At 38.5% G+C, this 21,519-nt stretch overlaps 1 protein-coding gene across 2 annotated transcripts in view; it reads right to left on the bottom strand.

Annotated features, from left to right (window-relative positions):
• Positions 1 to 1,708: 1,708 nt before the first annotated feature.
• The window catches only part of Nell1 (neural EGFL like 1), an 867,181-nt gene continuing 847,370 nt past the window's right edge, over positions 1,709 to 21,519 (bottom strand). For both annotated transcript variants that reach the window (XM_021166735.3, XM_085841704.1), the window contains 4 exons: positions 17,276 to 17,469; positions 11,813 to 11,989; positions 9,380 to 9,604; positions 1,709 to 2,179 (listed from right to left, as the gene is read on the bottom strand). In XM_021166735.3, coding sequence (XP_021022394.1) covers positions 2,129 to 2,179; positions 9,380 to 9,604; positions 11,813 to 11,989; positions 17,276 to 17,469 — 647 coding nt within the window. In that variant the 3' untranslated portion in view covers positions 1,709 to 2,128. The remainder of the gene's footprint in view (positions 2,180 to 9,379; positions 9,605 to 11,812; positions 11,990 to 17,275; positions 17,470 to 21,519) is intronic.

The following is a 21,519-nucleotide window of genomic DNA, read 5'->3' on the forward strand; positions in this document are numbered from 1 at the left end:
CTAAGACATACATCTGTACTTTCTCTGTGGCAGAGGTCAGCAGACTTTCTACAGAGGAGGAAAAGAATAGTGTTAACTTTGAGAGTCACTTAGCCTTTGTGGGAACTCCCAGACTTGCCTTCAGGACATGTACATGTGGGGCAGGTGCTAATCGAACAGGAGGACTCTGTTTCACACAGAGATCTGTAGATGCAGTTGCAAGTCCTGCAAATGTCTTTGTTTTTATAACATTGGAAAGGCTTCTCTTTAATTGAGTTGTCATAAATGTTTTCAAAGGGTAATTTTCAATTCTTTACCCCAGGGTTCCATGTAAGGAATTGAGATAAAATATGATGTGCTGTAATTTATCACATTGCATCGGGCTTTGCCAAGTGTTATATTCAATTTGTTGTCATTGTGATTCATCACATAGAGTCTGTATCATGTAGAGCACTCCATTTTCCCAAAAAATATTGGCTATTATCTCTGTTGGGAAAAATACTAGTGAATGATAGTGTTTGGAACTTATAATTTTAAATTAATAATGTTAGTATTTAGAATTAATTTAAGCATTGCTGGTGTAACAAGTTAGGACTTTGAGATATGGGAGCACTGAGGAGCAGTCCAGGGACTAACTTAATTCAGGGCAATGCATGATCTTCTTAAAAGTACCACCTAAGGTTTGATGCTCAGCTCTGATGAAATGTAACCATTTGTATAACCTAATAACTGCTGATCCTTAAAAATATAGCATTGTTTGGGGCTGGAAAACTGTCTCATCTGTTAAGAGCATTTGCTGTTCTTGCAGAGATCTGGCTTCTATTCCCAGCACCCATGTGGCAGTTAACCAACATCTGTAACTTCAGTTCTAGGGGCTGGGTACCTTCTTCTGATCACCACAGGCACCACACACACACACACACATGGTGCACAAACATACATGCAGGTAAAAGATTCATATACATTAAATAAAATGAATTGATCAATCAGTCAATAAATCAGCAAGCAGGGAGCAGCTGAAGTGGGAGCAATCACCAAGCCAAACTTTTCTTAAAGGCTTTCCCCCTTTATCCATAGAGCAATGTCCTTAGAGGAACAGCACTGGGCAGGATTCAGAAACCTTAACTGTCAGGTGCAAAGGACATAAACCAAATACCTCTGAAAAGAATAAAAATAAAAAAATGTCCAAACAGGTTTATATAATATGTGGGAGACTTGTATTGTTTCAATAGCCGGGCATGGTGGCGCACGCCTTTAATCCCAGCACTCGGGAGGCAGAGGCAGGCGGATTTCTGAGTTCGAGGCCAGCCTGGTCTACAAAGTGAGTGCCAGGACAGCCAGGGGCTACACAGAGAAACCCTGTCTCGAAAAACTAAAAAAAAAAAAAAAAAAAAGAACTATTAAAGTGCTTTGCTGGTTTTGAGCATTATGTAAAGCTGATATCAACATAAATTGGTGTCCAATGCCAAGAAGTGCTTTTAAGATCACTGTTTGGACATTGTAAGTAAATGTGTCACTTCATTTATTTTTGCAACAGGGAGGAGATAGTACTTTTTGAAATGATGTTTAATGATGTCTGGCATCCTTTCCCCTTTAGTGTATCATAATTGCCCTAAGCAGTTTTTAGCTGAGTGAGTGGGCATCTGTGTTCAACAGTTTGAAACGGAAAGATGCTGTGGACAGATGCTACACATCTCCATCAACACGTCCCTCAGGAACCTCCATTCTGTGTGCAGCGGATGAGACAGAAGTCACAACAGGCAACTTTATTTTTAGAATTTGATCCAAAAATCAAGAAAAATAAATAAATGGTGCCAAGTCTCTATTATGTTGGTACACAAAATAAACAAAAGGTACTTTAACATTTATCATGGAATCCTTTAAATGTATCTGTAAATGATCTGACAAGGGAAATGTGATTTACAGCACGGAGACTCAACAACCATCGACCGAAATACACGGTACTGCAGGCATCTAGACTAGGTCAGCAAGGATGAGCAAAGTGGCAAAGGCAACCCAAACGCCTTCCTCTGATGGAGACTTTGGTAATTGACTGTGGTTAAAAAGAAAAAGAAACCAGCCCCTCCTCTTCCTCAGGTTGGATGGTCATTTTGTCCATTTTCTCATGTGATGAGTCCATTTAAAATCTTCAGTTATTCTCAAGACACGCCAGATCCACAGAGCAGCAGACTCTCCCATTCTGTACAAAAAAGAACACAGGGGTCAGCTCCTGAAACAGAAGACTTGCTGGTGAGCAGTACGCAATCCATGTCCAAAACAGTGGAACAGAGAATCCACTTCAAACATGGCAAGAGGATGACTAGTTTTGAAAAGCAAGTGAGCCAGGCGGTGGTGGCACATGCCTTTAATCCCAGCACTTGGGAGACAGAGACAGGCAGATTTCTGAGTTCGAGGCCAGCCTGGTCTACATAGTGAGTTCCAGGACAGCCAGGGCTATACAGAGAAACCCTGTCTCGAAAAAAACCAACCCCCCCCCCCAAAAAAAAAAGAAAAGCAAGCAAGCATGGGATCATCTTTCAGGTCATCCTTGACTGAGGCTTTGCTAACAAGTCAGTTTCATGTCCTGCCAGCATTCAATCTATGCTCTGGATACACTCCAACCATCCAAACTGTCAACATTTATTGGCTAACTATTTCCATGAAGCATTTCAGAAATATAAATGGCTAAAAAGGAAAAACTCCCGATTCAAAAAAAAAAAAAAAAAAAAAACTAATTGAAAGTATCAGTAAGATTTGAAGGCAAATCCAAACTAGATTCTACGAAGGTATTTACATCAAGGAGAAATATGAGCATTCACCAGATCAAGAATAGGAAGGAAGAGTGAGCGTTTAGATGAATAAATTCATGAAAGTTGATTAAAATTCAATTTCATAAATTAGTGTAAATGTACCTTTATAAGTGCATTGAATGAATCTCAAGTCTGACATTTAAAAAGGGATTGTATGGTCTCTGCCTCACCTTCAGCAAATCACACAACACGGATCTTCTTCTCCGACCTTTCTTCTATACTCATCCCAACCCCCTAAGCTCCTAACTGCAGCAGGCATTCTCTGCTAATCTACCAGCCATACCTGCTAGGAAATTAGCTGAGCTAACTGCAGATCTCTATTTCTCCCTTCTCTCTTGAAAATTCAATCCTCTAGTCTCCTCCTGAGCTGTGTGGCAGACACCTAACCTTCTGTAGCCTCGCCTTCCTCTCTGCCATCCCCATCCTGTACAAAGCAGATCATGCAGATCTTCTTCCCCAACCTTTGTTCCTATTCACCTTTTGTCCCAGCTCCCACCTCCAGCTGGCAGTCTCTGACAACCTGCAGGTCAACTGCAGATCTTCATACTTCCTCTCCTCCTCCAAACCCAGTCACCCAGTTTCATCCTCAACTCTGTAGCAGATCACATGCTGTGGCCTCCCCTTCCTCTCTACCGCCATTTCCAGCAGATCTCCCCTCCCCTCCCCTCCCCTCCCCTCCCCTCCCCTCCCCTCCCCTCCCCTCCCCTCCCCTCTAACATTCTTCCCAGCTTATCTGTCTCAGTTGCCACCTCTAGAAGGCATTCCCTGTATTCTCTGGCCAAGCCTGTCATTCAATCAACTAGGCCAGCAAAGCAGGTAGTGAGCCTCATATCTTCACCCGCCCCCTTCTTTTCTCCAAATCCAACTCCCCAAGTCTCATCCCCAGATGTGACCTGGTGTGTTATTTCCTCACCATCTGCCCTCATTCCCAGGGATCAGGCAGATTCCGTTGGAACACTCCACTTTTCTCAATCTTGTGGATCCCCTTAAACACCCCCATTCCTAAGTGTCGGCGGCGCCTAATACCTAGAAACATACTGTACCTCAAACCTCCAGTGCACATATTTGGCAGTATCCTAGTCGCATTTCCTATCAGTTTACAGTACCACACCCTCCTAAGAACCAGGAAGACAACATAAAAACCAAGGACCCAAACACTTATCCAACAAAGACAAGACCAGATATCAGCACTTAAATTTACAATCATCCCAAACCCAGATGCTTAGCTGTCAGCACAGTATCAAACTCAGTAGTCCCTAGTAGACACAGTAACCCGAGAAATGCCATATACTGAAACACAAAACTTAAAATAGACTTCATGAACATGATACGATTTCTAAAGAAGGAAATAAATATACCCAACAAAGATCTATAGAAACACAAACAAATGGTGGAAGGAAATGAATAAAAGCGTTCCAGACCTAAAAGTGATGTTGAATCAACTTAATAAGCACAAACTCAGGGAAATATGAAAATGAAAACCTTAGGAAATCTATTGGAACCTCAGAGGTAAACCTCACCAACAGGATCTGAGATGGAAGAGAGAATCTCAAGCATTGAAGATAAGATAAAAGAAAGAAAAATCCAGGAAGAAAACATTCCACAAATCTGAAACACTGTGAAATGATCAAATCTAAGAATAATGGCAATAGAGGAAAACAAAACAAGGTCAAAGGCAAATAAAATACTTACAACAAAATCACTGAAGAAAATTTCCCTAACCTAAAGAATGATGTGCCAATCAAGGTAGAGAAAGCATACAGAACACCAAATAAACTGGACCAGAAAAGAAATTCCCCTTGGAACATAATAACCAAAAACCTGAATGTACAGATAAAGAAAAGATATTAAAAGCTGCATGGGGAAAAGACACATAAAGGCATACAAAGGCACACCTACTAGAAAAACACCTAACTTCTCACTTGAAACTCTAAAAGTCACAAGAACCTTCTCCAAACTTTGCGAGACAGAGATGCCAGCCCAGACTACTATACTCAGCAAAACCTTCAATCACAATAGAAGTAAAAAGATATTCCGAATTCTATCTGACTTTCATGGATTATAGCAACAACAAAAAAAAGCCTACAATCTAATGGAAACTGGAAAATCCATTACTGACTTAACAATATGGGTCAGAACAAAAATTAAAAAAAAATTATAATTGAATAAAAACAAAATACATCATACCCAAACTTATATGGGCATAATGAAGGCAATTCTAGGAGGAAAGCTCATAGCACTAAGTGCCTATAAAAAAAAAACACACAAGTAAATAAATTTTAAAAAAATAGCAAAAATTGAGATATCACATACTACTAATTTAGCATACTTGGAAGCTCTAAGGAAAAAAAAAAAAGAAGAAGAAGAAGAAGATAAAATCACAACCAAAAAGAGTAGAGGACAAGAAATAATCAAACTCAGGGCTGAACAAAAACTAAAATAGTAATTAAAAAAACTATACAAAAAATCAATAAAGCAAAGTTGGTTATAAGAGAAATATCAATAAGATTGACTAAAAGATAGAGCAGATTCAAAATAATAGAATTTCAATTCCAATGTGGGACATAGCAACAGATACCAAAGAAATCCAGAGAGTCATAAGAACATACTTTAATAACTGTATTCCACCAAATTGGAAAAATCTGAAATAAATGGATAATACTCTCAATATATACAACCTACTAAAGCTAAATCAAGATCAGATAAGCAATCTAAACAGATATATAATTCCTCGTAAAATAGAAGCAGTAATTAAATATCTCTTATCCTCCAAAAAGTCCAGGGCCAGATGATACTGGACAAACTGATTGGCAGCATCTAAAACAATACAAATGGATCAATACTTATCACCCTGCACAAAACTCAATTCCAAATAATCAAATCTATACACACTGAATCTGATAGATGAGAAACTGGGGAATAACCTTGAACTCATAGCAGCTGTCTACAGAATGGGAAAAGGTTTTGTTTTTTGTCTTTTGTTTTCCAACTCCACATCTACTATTCTGTTGAGATTTGGTCTGTTGCTGTGTGTTGTAATGCTAAATTCTGTACCTGGAAGGAAGGATGAGGCCTGCAAGTGAATTTCCACATTTACAAGCTTTTGCTGTGCAAACCTTGTTCCTTGATTTAAAACTATTGGTTTAATAAAATTGGCTACAGCCAAATACTGGAGGGATTAGAGGTAGGTGGGATGTGACCTGGCTGGGGCATGGAAAAGAGAAAGCAGAGAGGAAAGACAAGGTGAAGAATGAGGAAGAACTGAGAGAGGGAGGAATCTGCCATGAGGGGAGAGGAACAGCAAGTGTCTGAGATACACCACTGGGGAGGCAGCCAAGTCAGCAGGTAGAACAGTAGATTTGAGGCTACCCCCCAGTAACTGTGAAAGCCAACTAAAATGAACATAATCTCATTTAATATATATAAGCTAGGTGGGGATAAGCTTAAATTGGTTACACTACAATATCTCCAAAATACATAAAGAATTCAAGAAACCAGATGTGAAAATGAAACCATATAATCTAATTTTAAAAATTGGATACAGATCTAAATGCAGAATTCTCATTAGAGGAAATTCAAATGACTGGGAAATGTTCAAAACCTTTAGCGATCATGGAAATGCAAATTAAAACTTTTTTTGAGATAACATCTTATACCTGTCGGACCAATAATGTAGGTGACAGTTCAGACTGGTACAGATGTGGACTAAAGGGAACACTCCTCCATTGCTAGCTAGTTGGAGTGCAAATTTATATTTATATTTATATATATTTAATATATATATATTTAAATATATAAATTTATAAAATATATAAATATATATATATTTAAAAATATAAATATATATATTTAAATATATATTTAAATATATTTATATATATTTATAATATTCAGAAACAGAAAGCAACCTAGATGTTGCCCAACAGAAGAATGGATAAAGAAAATGTGATATATTTATACAATGGAGTATTATTCAGCCATTAAAATAACTGACATCCTGAAATTTGCAGGCAAACAGAAAGAGTTAGAAAATAATCATCTTGAGTTACATAGTCCAGACCCATAAGGATAAGTATGGTATATATATATATATATATATATATATATATATATATATATACCATATATATATATATATAATATATATATATATATATGGTATATATATATATATATATATTATATATATATATATAATCATATATATGGATAGTAGCTGTTTGATCAATGAGTAAGGATCAAGCTACTATCCATAGAACCATAGAGGTTAGATAAAGAATAAGGGACTAGATGGCATGGATAAATCTCCCTGGAAAGGAGAAATAAAATATATAGTTATGGATGGAACAGCTGTTTGGGGATGGGCAGGAACAGGAGGATCAAATAAGAAGGGGGATAGATGAAGAAGGGAATACAGGGAGGGACATCTTGACTCGGGGCAATTTGAGGGGTCATATTATAGCCTATCTAGTAGAAGCTCCTATAATATATACATATATAAAGGATATCTAAATAATATAATGAAGGAGACAAAATTCCAACTGGACATCTCTTATCACTAAATGGTACTTCCAGTGCTGGGAATGGATGAATTATATCTAATTGAGTTGCTGGCCAAAGGAGTCCATGGGAATTCCCAAACTACCTAAGCTATTAACAAAGCTATGTAGGTTGCTCTCCATAAATTGATAGTGATAACACATATACACCTTATTAATTATAGAGAATTGAGATGGTGTCTACACTGATCTAAAGAAAAATAAGTAGAAATAAAGTGACTCTGAATGACATTGTGCCATACTCATAGCTCAATGATTTGTTCAGACAGCATCATGGAAGCTTCCTCCTGAAGCAGATGAGAAAATACAGAGACCCACAGCCAAACAGTATCCAGAGACTGAGAGATCTCAGAACACTTAGCCTTCAGTGGAACAGGTGCATCAAATTCCTCCTCAGGAACAAAGAATCTCACAGAAAATGAGACAGAAAGAATGTATGAGCTAGAGGAGATAAAGGACCCCAAACAAGGCCTTCAAAACAATAGTACCAATGAACATATGAACTCACCAAGATTGAGGTAGCAAGCATGGGGACTACACAGAGCTGAAAGGAGAAGTGAACACACACACCCCTACCACATACAAATGGAAATTTCTTTTTCTCTAAGGGAGTCTCGTGAGGGAAACAAATAATCGTAAGGCTAGGCTCCATGCCCAGCAGTAGACAGCCAATAGATAATCAATAGATAATCAATGCAATGGCATCTCTGCTGTTACCTTGACTCATAATGTCATAGCAGGGCTTTTTGTCTCTTTGTTTAAAGTTTAGTTTAGTTTTTATTTTTACTTTAATATGCTACCCTACACAGCCTTTGTGTAAATATTATGGCCTCTGGTTACTGGAGTCCTGAGTGTACAAATAGATCTCTGCATCTACTTTTTTCTTGTGCATTTTCTGGGGCTCTTTTCCTTCTATTTGCTTTGTCCTACTCCAATGTATTTATATTATCTTATTCTATTCAATTTTTAAAATTCTTATCTTTTAGATTCCTGTTTGTTTTCAAGGGAGAGACAGGAAGGAGGTGGACCTTGAAGTGAGAGTAGGTAGAGAGAAACTTGGAGTAATAGAGGAAGAGAAAACTATAATCAGGATATATTGTATGAAAAAATCCATTTTCAATAAAAGAAAATGGGGGAAATGAAATTGAACAACTCAGGTGCCTATGTCTCTTGGCCACATTGTTTGTGGTTGGTGAAATTTCAGATGGGATCGTGGCTCTTTGGCTATAGAATGCCTGACATTATTTTTCTACTGGGAATTAATCTTAATATACTGCATTCTAGGAAACAGAAAAGTGTCTATACTAATAAATCTATAAAATGACAAGCTAGAAAGCCTCCATTGATGGCTGAGGTGGGGGTAGGCTTTGACGGGACCAAGTGCACTATCATTCTTAATAATCTTAATCATGAGAATCTCAACACAATGTTCTGGCTGAGATTTTGACTGTGCTTGATGGAGCAACACTGTAAGCTGACTTTGGTCATAACTCTATGAACACTGAAGAGATGGAGGCCCACCTTTCAAGTCTGAAAGACACATGGGGATATTTTATGGGAAATCTTCCAAAAAGAAATCAGACACATAATAGCAGTCAAAAAAAAATTATAAGAGATTCAGGAGTATGGTTGGCAAGGCAAAATAAAACAGAATAAACTCCTATATAGATCACTGTCTTCTGACACTACTGATGGTTTCTGTAATTTTCTAGAATAAAGTTAAGAATTTCTAGGCTTGCTCTCTCTTCCCTCCCCTTCCCTCTGTTCTCTCCCATTATTTTTCTATATTGCAGATTAAAATAACTTTCATTCTCTGGGATTAAGATTAGTCAGTGGTTAAAATTCAGCAATTTTAAGGCAAATTTGTATTACTCCATGTCAATTTGGAAACTGCCTTTATACAAGGACCAGCTATTATTATCTGTCTACACTTAATGTCCTCCTGTGAGAACATACACTCCATGGAATCTGAATCCAGAGATTTCAAAAGGAAACTCTCTGTGGCTCACAGTCCCCAGGGCTGATGGTTACCTTGCATTTACAGGTTGTACAGGGAGATCCAGCCATTGTCCACACTGCACCGCTCAGTCTTGACATACCAGAGCTGTCCAGGCAAGTTTTTCTGATGTCATAGGCAATATTATCAGCCAGGCAGGGGTCATTGACACAGCGGGGACAACACTCTCCTTCAAAGATGGCTGTGTATTCACAGCTCAAACTAGGGCAAGCTAGAGGCCAGCAGTCTGCCTCTCCTTCCTGTGGAGAGAAAGATGAAATAAGTTGTCCTCATCTTTACACAGTTTTATATTCCCAGTATCCTTTGGGGGAAGGAAAGTGTTACAAATCTCATTATTTTCTTACTGAATGCTTCCAGCCTGAACCCTAATGTGTATGATCCATCCTCCTCTGTGAAGACATACCTTCTACACACAGAAGGTATCACTTTTAAGAAGATATCACTTCCTCAGGATGGTTTTGCTGACTACCTAACCCAGAGTTCACAGACAGTCTTTAATTAGCTTGTTTGTGTTCTAAGCATGGAATATAGTTATTTCCATCATGTTGTACTATTTTTTCAGGTTATGCTGCATAATTGGTATAACTCAACATTAACTTGAACTTTTGGATTTTATTGTTTGTTTTCTTCCCTGATGATGTTCAGAGATTTTTCCAACAGATACTAATAGAACAAACAAGCAATCAGATGGTCGTGTGAGGATAGTGTATGAAGAGAGAACCCCTTCTTTTCAGGATCAAAGGGAGACCTGGAGAAGTGGAATATTTCAACAGCTGCATCAACTGGGATGCAGGATTCAAGTTCAGAGCTGAGGCTGGTTGTTCTCTGGACAAACCATCCCATGACTCTAAGGTCTCCAAATCACAGCTTAAATGGAGCCTCTACCTGAGACCTCTTCTGACCGCAGGCACCATTGAGCTGCCTATGATAATGAGGTTTCTCCACACAGCTTCACTGTCATCATGTCCCTGTCAACTGCAGTGATTCTCATTTACTTAATTATTCAGTCAATGTCTCCACATTCTAGGCTTATTCATGTTGTGACTGTGTCTGCCTTGCTTGTATATCACTAGGAGTCTGGCACAGGCAAAGTCTTGATAAAGTATTTAATAAATGAGACCGATATTATTCTAAAGGAATTTTAAGTTAATGCTCAATAGCTTCTGTGAGTTGAAAAATAAATGTACATCCCAAAGACTGGACATTCAAGATGTCCTTTTGAAACTCTTTGAATGAAAATGTCACGTAGAAGATAAATGCCAGTAATCCCAGCTATCTGATGACTGGCTTCTCAAGGAAGAAAAATGGTTTTCCAGAATGACACCAGAAACAGGTCTACAGTTATCCTGAATGTGTTTGTCCTTGGAAGGGAATCTGTAAAGTTGTCCATGAGCAGAATTTATCTATGTTGCAGTCTTAGTATTAAGATGGATTGTAAAGGCTCCATGTGATGACTGCTTGAACGTTAACTTGGGGATTTATGGAAACTCAGAGAACAAGTTCTCTGGGTGCTAGTTTTTATATAATACACAGAAAGAGAAAAATTCATTTCAATAAACATTAAGCACCAAGCTAAAAGCTTTCCTTATAAGCTGACTCAGGAAGAATGCTCTGAGATGGAGCAGATGGAACACCACAGTTCTCAATGTACCGTGCCCTCAAGTCTTAGAAATCATTGTCTGTACAGGAGTTTAAAACACATTGAACCAGATATCGAAATTGTGTGTTTTCTTTGAACTTTCCCAAATCCAGGCACAGTATTAATACCTGTATATTAATATTTAAAATAATGTTATTTGGTCTGTTTGAGCAGCATCTTCAAGGGATATCAGAGCATCAATACCAGTTGCCACATTAAGGATCTTCCGTGACACTAAGCCAAGTGCCTGCTGTACAATGAATGTGGTACTCATCTTTCACATACATTCTCTTATCTTCTTAAGAATCTTTGAACTGGTACATTTATGGAAAAGACTAACCACTGGAATGCTTTGACATATCCAAAGTATCTACATCAAGTTGGCCTAGGAGACAATTAGGAATTGGATTCTCCATATTGCTCACCCAAACTCCATCACTTCTATTATTTTTTTTTCTATTGGCAATATTAAGGATTATGTCAAAAGCAAAAATACACTTGGCTCTGTCTGGACAATTACTACCTCCCAAACCATTTAAAGCTACTTTATGATAATTTTCTTTGCTAAAATATATAGGTATATACAAACTGCTCAGGTTAAATCTGTTCTATAAATTCATTATTTTTACTTTTGCAACATTTTAAATATAATGTAAATATCTCCAGGCATTACACATGGCCACTGGTTAAGCATAACCCATGATACTCTGTATAATACTGGGAACATCTTGGAACTCCTGCCCAAAAGCTCTCAAGTTTATAACCTTTTCTACACAAAGGCACCAGGATCCCTAGGAAATGGACATACCAGACATCGGCACTGCTGGCAGCTGTGGGTCCAGTTGTCTCCACTTCGATAGAGCTTCTGTCCGCTTTGATCTAAACATTGGCTAGTGACCCTGGTGTCACACTCTGGGCAGCAGAAAAGGTCAACATTTGGATTCTGGCAATCACAAGCTGTCCGCCGGCAGAATATCTTCCCATCCTGTTGAGAAGTAAGGTCAAGAAGGTTTTGTGATTAGGAAAACATATGCACAGATGTACTCCAAAAATCAAGCCTTGCGAATGCACCATAGAGCTCACAGAATAAACTTCTTAGCTCTGAATCTATATTGTCTACTTCCCATCTTGGTCAAAGCAGGCACAGCCTTTCTTTACTGGAGCCAGCCAAGTCAAAATGGAAACATTGCTAAGTGTACCCAAGGGATAAACATCAATATGTTCTTTGAATATTTAAAAACTATGTTTCTGTGAAGCAGGGCCTATCCCTGACTCGGTTGCCAGTGTGTGACTTCTGTTCCCCTAATTGTGCTGCCTTGTCTGGCCTCAGTGGGAGAGGATGCACCTAGTACTGAAGTGACTTGATGTGCCAGGGTAGGTTGGTACCCAGGACAGGCCTCCCCTTCCTCTGAGGAGAATAGGGGTGATATTGGTGAGAGGCCATATAAAAGGGGACTGGTAGGAGGGGCTGTGATTGGGATGTAAAGTGAATAAATAAATTAATTAATGGAAAAGACATGTTTCTGTTTCAGAATTAGCAGTTAAAATGAATATGATTAAGAATCCATTCCAGAGTGGTGGAGAAACAAACAAGAAGTGGAAAGTGGAAAAAAAAAATGGGAAATGAGGGGAAATAAGAGAAAACTGCAGTGGTGTGTGTGTGTGTGTGTGTGTGTGTGTGTGCAAATGTAATGAAAACATTGTATAGTGTGCTATGAAAATCAATAAGACAATAACCCCATTTCAGTGGAAATCATTTAAGTACATTGTCCTGATATACAAGAGCACTGGCAAACACACTGAAATGCACTGCCTACTTTCATACATGTCCCATTCATAAGGGATAGGGGAAGAATTAAATGCGGTCCAGAGACATTAAGTGCTTTATAGAGATCACGCAGTACAGCATCATCTCTAAGCCTATAATCGAGCCTGAGAGTTTCAAAAGATTTTGCTTCCACAAGTCTTTACGTTGCTTATTTGCAGAGCTTATGACCAGTTGTCACCTTCCTCCATGAAACAGTTCATCAAATGATAGACACGTTCCAATTTCAGGAGTATTAGTCTTGGAAACTCAGTTATAAGGCACTGAAGGTCAATATCACTGGTCATTAAGACTGAGTGCTTATAGCATGTCTATTATCTACTTATCAAACCAGTGTCATATTTCTGTTGATGGGGAAGCTAAAGTGTAAGGACTTTGGCTACATTTATGGATACAGTTATTTTTGTTAAAGATTTACTTTTCTTAAAGAATAATTTTGTGTGTGTGTGCGTGTGTGTGTGTGTGTCTGTGTGTCTGTGTGTGTTCCTATAGAGATCACAGTGGTCACTGGATCCTCTGGAGTAGAAGCCTCAGGTAGTGGTAAACTACCCTATGTTGGTGCTAGAAACTGAGCTTGAGTTCTTTAGAAGAACAACTGACCTAGCTCCCATTATCTCCCTACAGTTATGTTTTTGAGTATTTTTAAAACTAAACCTTAGGGGTAGAAGATAATTCAAAGGACATGAAGCCTACCCATACTGTAACAGCTAAAGCTAAAAGTTACAAAGATTATACTTGCGGCTATCCATTCTTGGGAGCTCACACCATGAAGGTTTCGGGGCACATGTCTGTGTGTCTTAGTCTTGTTATCACTTTGCTGACTTTAGTTACTATTCCTTGAAACCATAGCCCTTGTATTCTTTTATAACATTTCTTAGAAGCTAATTTGTAAGTGTTCACCAAATTACTCCTTCTGGGAAAAACATTTCTGATTCCTCAATCTGTTCCCATTATTTGTAATTTTTCACTACAAAGCAACTTCGTTGGCTACCTCTTTCAATCTTTGACTATTGAGCATGATCTTCGACATCTTTATTAGTTATCTTCTGTAAAATTATATCAATTATCTACCTATATTACATATTAACATAATGATTCATGAAGTAAAAATTTATGCCTTTATTTCTCAAGTCAGGTAACTGCATATAAGTCTTGAGAAACAAGGAGTGACATGAGTTTGTTTCGCCATGGTTTAACTTTCAGTGTGTTTTCTCTAATGCAGTCTGCTTTGCCTTCTTATTTTGCTTATGTCACAGTGTTGACTGATAGTGAGCTTAATGAAGACAAAAACCTCATTAATCCCTGCCCCTTCTTCCCGTGGCTGGTTGATTGGGCATATGTGTGTTTTCTGATACATGCTGTATATCATCCTATTAGATCCACCTCACCTCTTTTGCCAGTAACAGCTTTTATCAGATACTGTATCGGCCATCTCCCACGAATATGCAGCTTCATAGTTACTGATATCTGCAAACGCAATGGACCTGCCTAAGAAGTGGTAGTCTACTTCTTCTATAAGAATGGATGAAAAGGTAAGTTCAATGGAAGCTAAAGTGGAAACCCTTAAAAGACCTACATTCCTTACAGAGAGTGGAAGGGAGATGCTGGCTACTTTTGTCTTGTAATGACTGAAGAGTATGGAAAGGGGCCTTCACTCAAATTTTATGTATTGTCTCTACTATAAAAATGATAAAAGAGAGCTGTTCTGAGATTAAATACACACAGATACTTGTATGTACACACATATACATTAATTTTATAAAAACACAGACTTTCTATAAGTATGTAAATATGTGTAAATGTAGAGAGTGAGATATACAAAAATATACACAAAGATACAGAAAGAGCAAGAGGTGGGGGGAATCTAGAGGTGATCAGGTGAATTAAACCAGATATTTTACATAGCCTACCACTAATGAGTACAGATCATAGGAATCTTCCAACAATAAGTCCTTGGCATACTGGCTTATATCATGATTCCAATCAATTTCACTAAAATAATATTTCACAATAATTTTGTATAACATGTCATCTTTCTTGTTTTAGTGCTGGGAATTGAACCTAGAGACACACATATACCAGGCAAGCACTTTACCATATACTCTGTATCCCAAAGCCCCGTTAACTTCATTTCATTACTAATTTATTTCACTTCCTAGGTACTGAATGTCTAAGCATCAGGAACCACATGGCAAACCAGCATCAAGCAAAATGAGAAATTATTTTCACAGATTACTATATTTCTTTCCACGAGATTCAACCCTACCTACTAGTTAAGAGAATGAATAGAAATGAGTGGATAGCCTTCAGGGTTAGTGTAGAATAAAGCAATTTCACATCTCATCAATTATGTGACAATGCCATTGAGGCCCCTCTTAGCTTCTATTAGGTTTCAGAACAATGACAATGTTCCGGTTAGCTTTGAATTACTGAGCGACCGTCAAGAAAATTCATGTTTGATAATGGAAATGCCAAAGGTGGCTTCATTAATACAATTGGAATATGATTATAAAGGCTTATTCAGAGAGTGCAATCACACTGGAAACAAGTGTGAGTGAGAACAGGCCCATCTCAGCAGGCTGTCCTCCTCATGTTGTTCTGTGGGCTGTGCCAAGAGCCTGACCCCTGTCTAGCTAAGATGGTGATCCCAGTTCCATTGAGATATCAAAGCTGAATTCTCACTCTTCTGCTCAGCACTTCAGTGTTTCCACATAACTTTATAATGGAAGTTCAACCATGCACAATTAATAAGAATTATGTTTAAATTAATTCTAGATTTTTAAAAGCAGGGCAATTCTCACTGATAGAAAAATATTTGAGCCGGGCTTGGTGGCGCACGCCTTTAATCCCAGCACTCGGGAGGCAGAGGCAGGCAGATTTCTGAGTTCGAGGCCAGCCTGGTCTACAAAGTGAGTGCCAGGACAGCCAGGGCTACACAGAGAAACCCTGTCTCGAAAAAAAAAAAAAGAAAGAAAAATATTTGAATATATTATACTGTGTAAAACCACCTAGTTCACTATTACATTCGATAGCATTCACATGGTTGCTGATAATGTCCTATCCATGTACTGTATTTCTAAGCTGAGCCTCTGAGCTCTCTGAAATTGGAAGGACAGCTGACCTCACTGCTTCTAATACACCAGTCTCTATCCTCTGTGGGGGGAGAGTTAGCTTTAGGACAGTGCGATCCAAAGGCCCCAGATAATCTGTAAGTGGTACCTTGAGAAAGAGGATGAGTTACTTGATTCCCAGAGCTAGTTTCTTTATTGTTCAGAGCTGTGCTCACATGTAATATGATGCTGTCTTATAGTTATGACTTATTTGGAACATGGCCTAGTATATGGTGCTTAATAAATGGGAAAATAATTGTAAATTTGGGTTATAGAACTAGATTTAAGTGGAGAGGGAGGAAACAGGTGCCATGGGTTTAGGACCTGGTGAACTATCTCTTCCAACAAGACCCCTGGGTTCTGTTGAGTGTGGCCAGATGTCAGTGCACATGGGTTTCTCAGGACCATGCTCTATTTCTGAGTAACACAGGATTTATTAGGAGACTCGGCTTCCAAAGGAGCCACTAAGCAAATAATGTTTCTTGTTTTATACGCCTTTAAAGCCCAAGATTAAATAATCTCATTCCAACATTTAAGCCCCAAACTACGGCAACATAAGAACAGATGAAAATAAAATGGCAACATCAACAAAAGAAGAAACAAAGCACGAAGAAATCAAACACTTAACAGGTCCATTGTGCAAAGCACAACAATGCTACAGAATTGTGTTTCCATCAGCAAGCAATTTGCCTTCTTGGGACTTAGCCTAAGAGACCTGGGACTTAGCACTGAGAAAGACAAAGACATTGGTTACAAAGGAACCACTACACTATTAGAGAAGTGTTGTTTCCTTGTTTTCTGGGGATTTAGCTTAAGAGATACTCCTTCAATTGGTTACAAGGGAGCCACAATGCTACCCTCACCATTTGTCCATCCATTCATGTCTGACCACTACAGGAATGATCTGTGAGCCTGGCTTTTCTTGATGATATTCCCACAAGCAGTGAGCCAGTGAAGCAGAGTCTTTGTAAATGACAATTTTAGATAGAGATTTCTAAGCCAGCAAGCTTGAATAAGTGTAGAATGTGGGTTCCTGAAAATACTCACTTGACCAACAACTAAAGTACTGTGGCTCTCAGTTCAAGAAGCAACCTTGACTGCTCTTACCAGCTTCTCCTGATCAGCAGCCTCTTCTCAAGGTTGCAAACAAATGGCCACAAAAAGAAGAGTGAATCCAAATCCAATTGCCTAGTCACCCATCATCAGTTAGCTATATTGTAGGTTAGAATACATAGACCCTTTTGAAAAGTTAGGGACTCATGAGCACAAGGGCAGAAAGAAACCCATGGTGGGCGGAGAGAAAGACTATACCCTTCATTGTATCCAGTCAGCTTACCTTACAGGAACAGACTGAACACCTGTCTTCTCTCAGAATCCACACCTGCCCATTATGCTTCAGCCCCCCTTCGTGGGGACAATCACCAGAGCAGGAGGGCCCAGAGGGACACAGGCAGTCAAATCCTCCTGCTAAGTTGATGCAGGCAGAGTCATTCCAACAAGTGTGAGTTCTTAAGGCACATTCATCAATATCTGCAATAAATAAAGCATGGAACTTCAAAACCCAGGCAAGTAAACTCAGGAAACAATACACAGTACCATTGAGCAGCACTAATGCGGATTTACCTGTTGTTGGGTCCTTTTTCATCTGCATTTGCTCATTTACTCTACAAGGCTCTGTGGAGGAGAATCACAGTACCAAGGCATATGGAGTATAAGTGCCCAATGCCAGGCAGCCTGAAGCTTCTGTGAGATCAAATTTATAGCTGCCCAACTAGTTAAAATATCCACTTTCACCTCTAGTCTCTTAGAGTGGCCATGAATTTTGTTAACTCATCAACTACAGAATATATTCTTTGAAGCTTAGCTCTCATAGAAAAGAATTGTGTGTGCATAAGCCACTGAGCAGAAACAAGTGGGTAATTAGAGCAACTGTGACTCAGTCAGTCTGCCCCAGATCCTGATGCCAGGACTCTTTTGAAAGAAGAGGTTGCATGATTCTTGGTAAGTGTCTTATTTAATATTAAAATACTTAGCATCCTAATGGACAAAAAAGGGGGGTCTCACAAAAAAAAAAATCAGGGCTCCAGAATATGGCTTGGATGCTGATGAAGGCAAGCATATTGAATATTGTTCACTGACAGCCTAATAGGGAAATCAGACAAATCCAGTCATTCTACCTGACAGTTCAAACTTGAGTGACCTCTAAATCTCAAACACACTCCTGCCTAGTCTCTCTTGAACCCTTTCCTGACAGCTAAGCTTGAAAGGCAGCCAGTTTTGCCTGTAAATGGCTACTTTAAAAGAAACATATTCATTACATTTAGATCAAATATCTTAGCCAGCAACTTCTGCTCATTGGTGCTGGTGTCATATCAAGAAAATTGTACTTGGCCTTTTTTTCTATATGCATTTAAGCTTTATTGGAAGACACTTGTCTTGTGTCTGTCAGAATCTTCTAGTCCCTTGGTTAATCTCCAGCCATGTCTATAAATACCATTCAGATGATGAAACTCTATTATGTACAAGGCTATTAGCACAACAGATGTGACTGATATTAAAAGTAACACAAAAGAGCATTCAAGATACTGCTGTCACAAAGCTGATGAAACAGAACGCATGACTTGGAGACCCATTGACAAGGCCCATCGATCGTTAGACAGGAATCTTGTAGGAGGTAGAATGTTAGAATAATGTCATCTCATCTGAATCGCATCCTAATATCTGTGTGAAGTTGTACTTCATTAGGATAAAATAATAAACCCTCCTCAGGGAAGCTTTTTTTTTTTTCCTTGCAGGATGATGGAAGTTAACACAGAGGCTCACAATTAGACAGTGTGCAGAGAGTAAGAGATTTTGGAATCCCAGTCCTTCCAGTCCTTAATGGGATATCTTCAGGATATCTTCATTAAACTCCTCCCTTTAGGGATCAGGGAGCTCTGGGGAAGAGGAATCGAAAGGATTGTAAGAGCCAGAGGGGATGGATGACTCCAAGAAATGTCTGTTTTCTAGACACAGCAGAACAGATGCACTCATATCTCACAGATGAACTCATAGAGACTATGGCATAATGTACAAGACCTGCAGAGGTTCAAGTCAGACTTGGTACCAGTACTGAGAAGGGGAAGTGGACAGAGTCCCATCCCTAATCAAGAAGCTCTCTGTAATTGATAGCTGCTGGAAGAGGGGAAAAAAAGCCAGTTTTCTACAATAGAGTGAATCTACTAGGTATATCAACCATACCCTGGGACAGGTACCAAGCTCAGGAATAGTTGGATAGATTTTGGAATACCCAGTACAAAGTGGGATATCTTCATCAAATCCCTCCCTTCAGGGAACAGGAAGCTCTGGGGAAGAAGAGTCAGAAATGTTGTAAGAGCCAAAGGGGATGAGTGACTTAAAGAAATATAAAACAGTATCATAACATAAAACAGTTACGATACTTTTGTGGATTTTTGTTTCATTTTATTTGGGATTTTTTCATGTTGGTCTTTTGTGTTTTTTTTTCTTTGAATTTTGATCTGTAGAGTTTTTTTTTTTTGAAAGAGAAAATAAGCAAAGTTGGGTGGATAGAAAGATGGGAAGGATCGAGGGAGAGTTAGGAGATGGAAAATTATATATATGTATGTATATACATACATATATATAATCATATTTTGGAAATATTACATTACAATTTTGAAGCCATAACAGCAGCAATGTTACTGATATATATATATATATATATATATATATATATTCTATTCATGTGTGTTTATACACATATAGATGATGAATATCCTGACAGCTCTAGCTTTTCAAGAATTAGTTATGCTATAGTGATCCCAAGAAAGAAGTGAGCTTCAGTTTTTAAAGCAGGGAAAGCGAAGTGTAGGTAGGTTTGTAACTAGCATGTACTACAGTGAGGAGTGCTTCTAGAGGATTCTGTAATCCTATGCCAACTCAAGAGCTAAAGAGTACTGCACTGCTTTTGTGGTTTCTATTTACTTTCCACAACTTACACTCTAGACTCTAAGATTAATTTTCAAACATTATATCTTACATAGATCCCTGGAGTACTTTTAGTTGACATTCTGAGTGTAAAATGATGCAATTATCCCAAGTGTGTTAGAGTTTTGAAGCAATTATGACTTGAAAATAATGGGAAATCTGTGACCTATGTTCTCTTCCCGACTGCAGGGACCATATTGCTATAAAACAGATTCATGGCAACAATACAAGAAGACATTAAGTAGTTTCGATGCTATATTTTTTTGTGACACTAGGGGGTTGAACCTGCAGTCTTGTGCATGCTATACAGGTACATGAGCTCTGGATGAGCTCCATCCCCAGACCTCTTTATGCTTTTTATTTTGAGGCAGTGTCTCCTGACATTCCCCATGCTGGCCTTGCCTGTTCAGGAGCCCAGGCTTGAATATGAAATCCTCTGATATCACCCTACAGAGTATCTGCAACTGTAAGCTTCCACCATTAAGCTTACATAGCAATCATTTCTAGAACCTATTTGCTTCTAAGATTTACTTTCTTTTTGTTCTACCAACTGAAGTCTCAGGGAAGCCATTTAGTTAATAAACAATGAATGGAAGCCATGAAAAGGATGAAAAATTTGATACACGGATTCTAACTCAGCACAGCAAGAACTTTCTCATCGTTGAAGCATGTTTTATGACACTCTTAAGCAAGGCCATTCGCAACACATTATGTAGTGTAGTGATCCTTTCTAGGACCCCACCCCCCTTTGTCTTCTCCATCTTCCTCTAACTATTCCCAAGCAAAGTCAGCACTGAGTCAAAACAGTTAGTAGATCCAAGTTGGAATCCTATTTTCCTTTCAATTCAGTGCTTTCAATAAAGCAGCCACTTCACCTGTAAGAGCATATGCCCATGGACGTCTTCTCTACACTGGAGCTCCTTTACTGTTATACAAACAGTATAACAAAGTCGTAACAAGTCTTGACTCATATGAAAACCAAATTATAGATAATATAATGAAAATGCAATGTTTATTCCTTGATATAATGAGTATGTATATTTAAAATACTGTTGATAATCTCCAAATATGATGTTAATTTGCAGCAATGTCTTATTCTTCTCAACCCTCATTATGATGATAGTGGACTCTTAGGAGGAGGAGATATGACATATAAACATTTTGCAGTCTGTAATTCTCTACACTTTGCCCCATTTGGGGTCTCTGTGGTAATTACTGTATATAAAAGAGGACTTTTTGATGAGGGTTGACAAATGCAGTAATCAATGGTTACAGCAATAAGTCATTAGGAGTTGGTTTAATATCGTGTCTTGTTAGCAGAGTAATAACTGACTTGGCTATGCATATGTTCTTGGCTCTAGTATCAATATTAGATATGAGTTTTATTTTTCTGAAACAGCCTTTAATTCCAAGAAGAAAGCAGTTGGTTCATCAAATAATATTTGCACCACTATCTCACCAGTGCACATGTCTTGTCATGCAGGACACAGTTTTAGATTCCAGGGTTCATATTCATAGCTGTGCAAGAATAATAGTACTTTATTCCTCCAGTATCATCTTCTACCTTAGGACATCTTGCTAGCAAGGATGAAG

This window comes from Mus caroli, unplaced genomic scaffold (assembly GCF_978045245.1).
Source record: "Mus caroli unplaced genomic scaffold, Mus_caroli_1 scaffold_8, whole genome shotgun sequence".
In the NCBI taxonomy this organism is placed as follows: domain Eukaryota; kingdom Metazoa; phylum Chordata; class Mammalia; order Rodentia; family Muridae; genus Mus; species Mus caroli.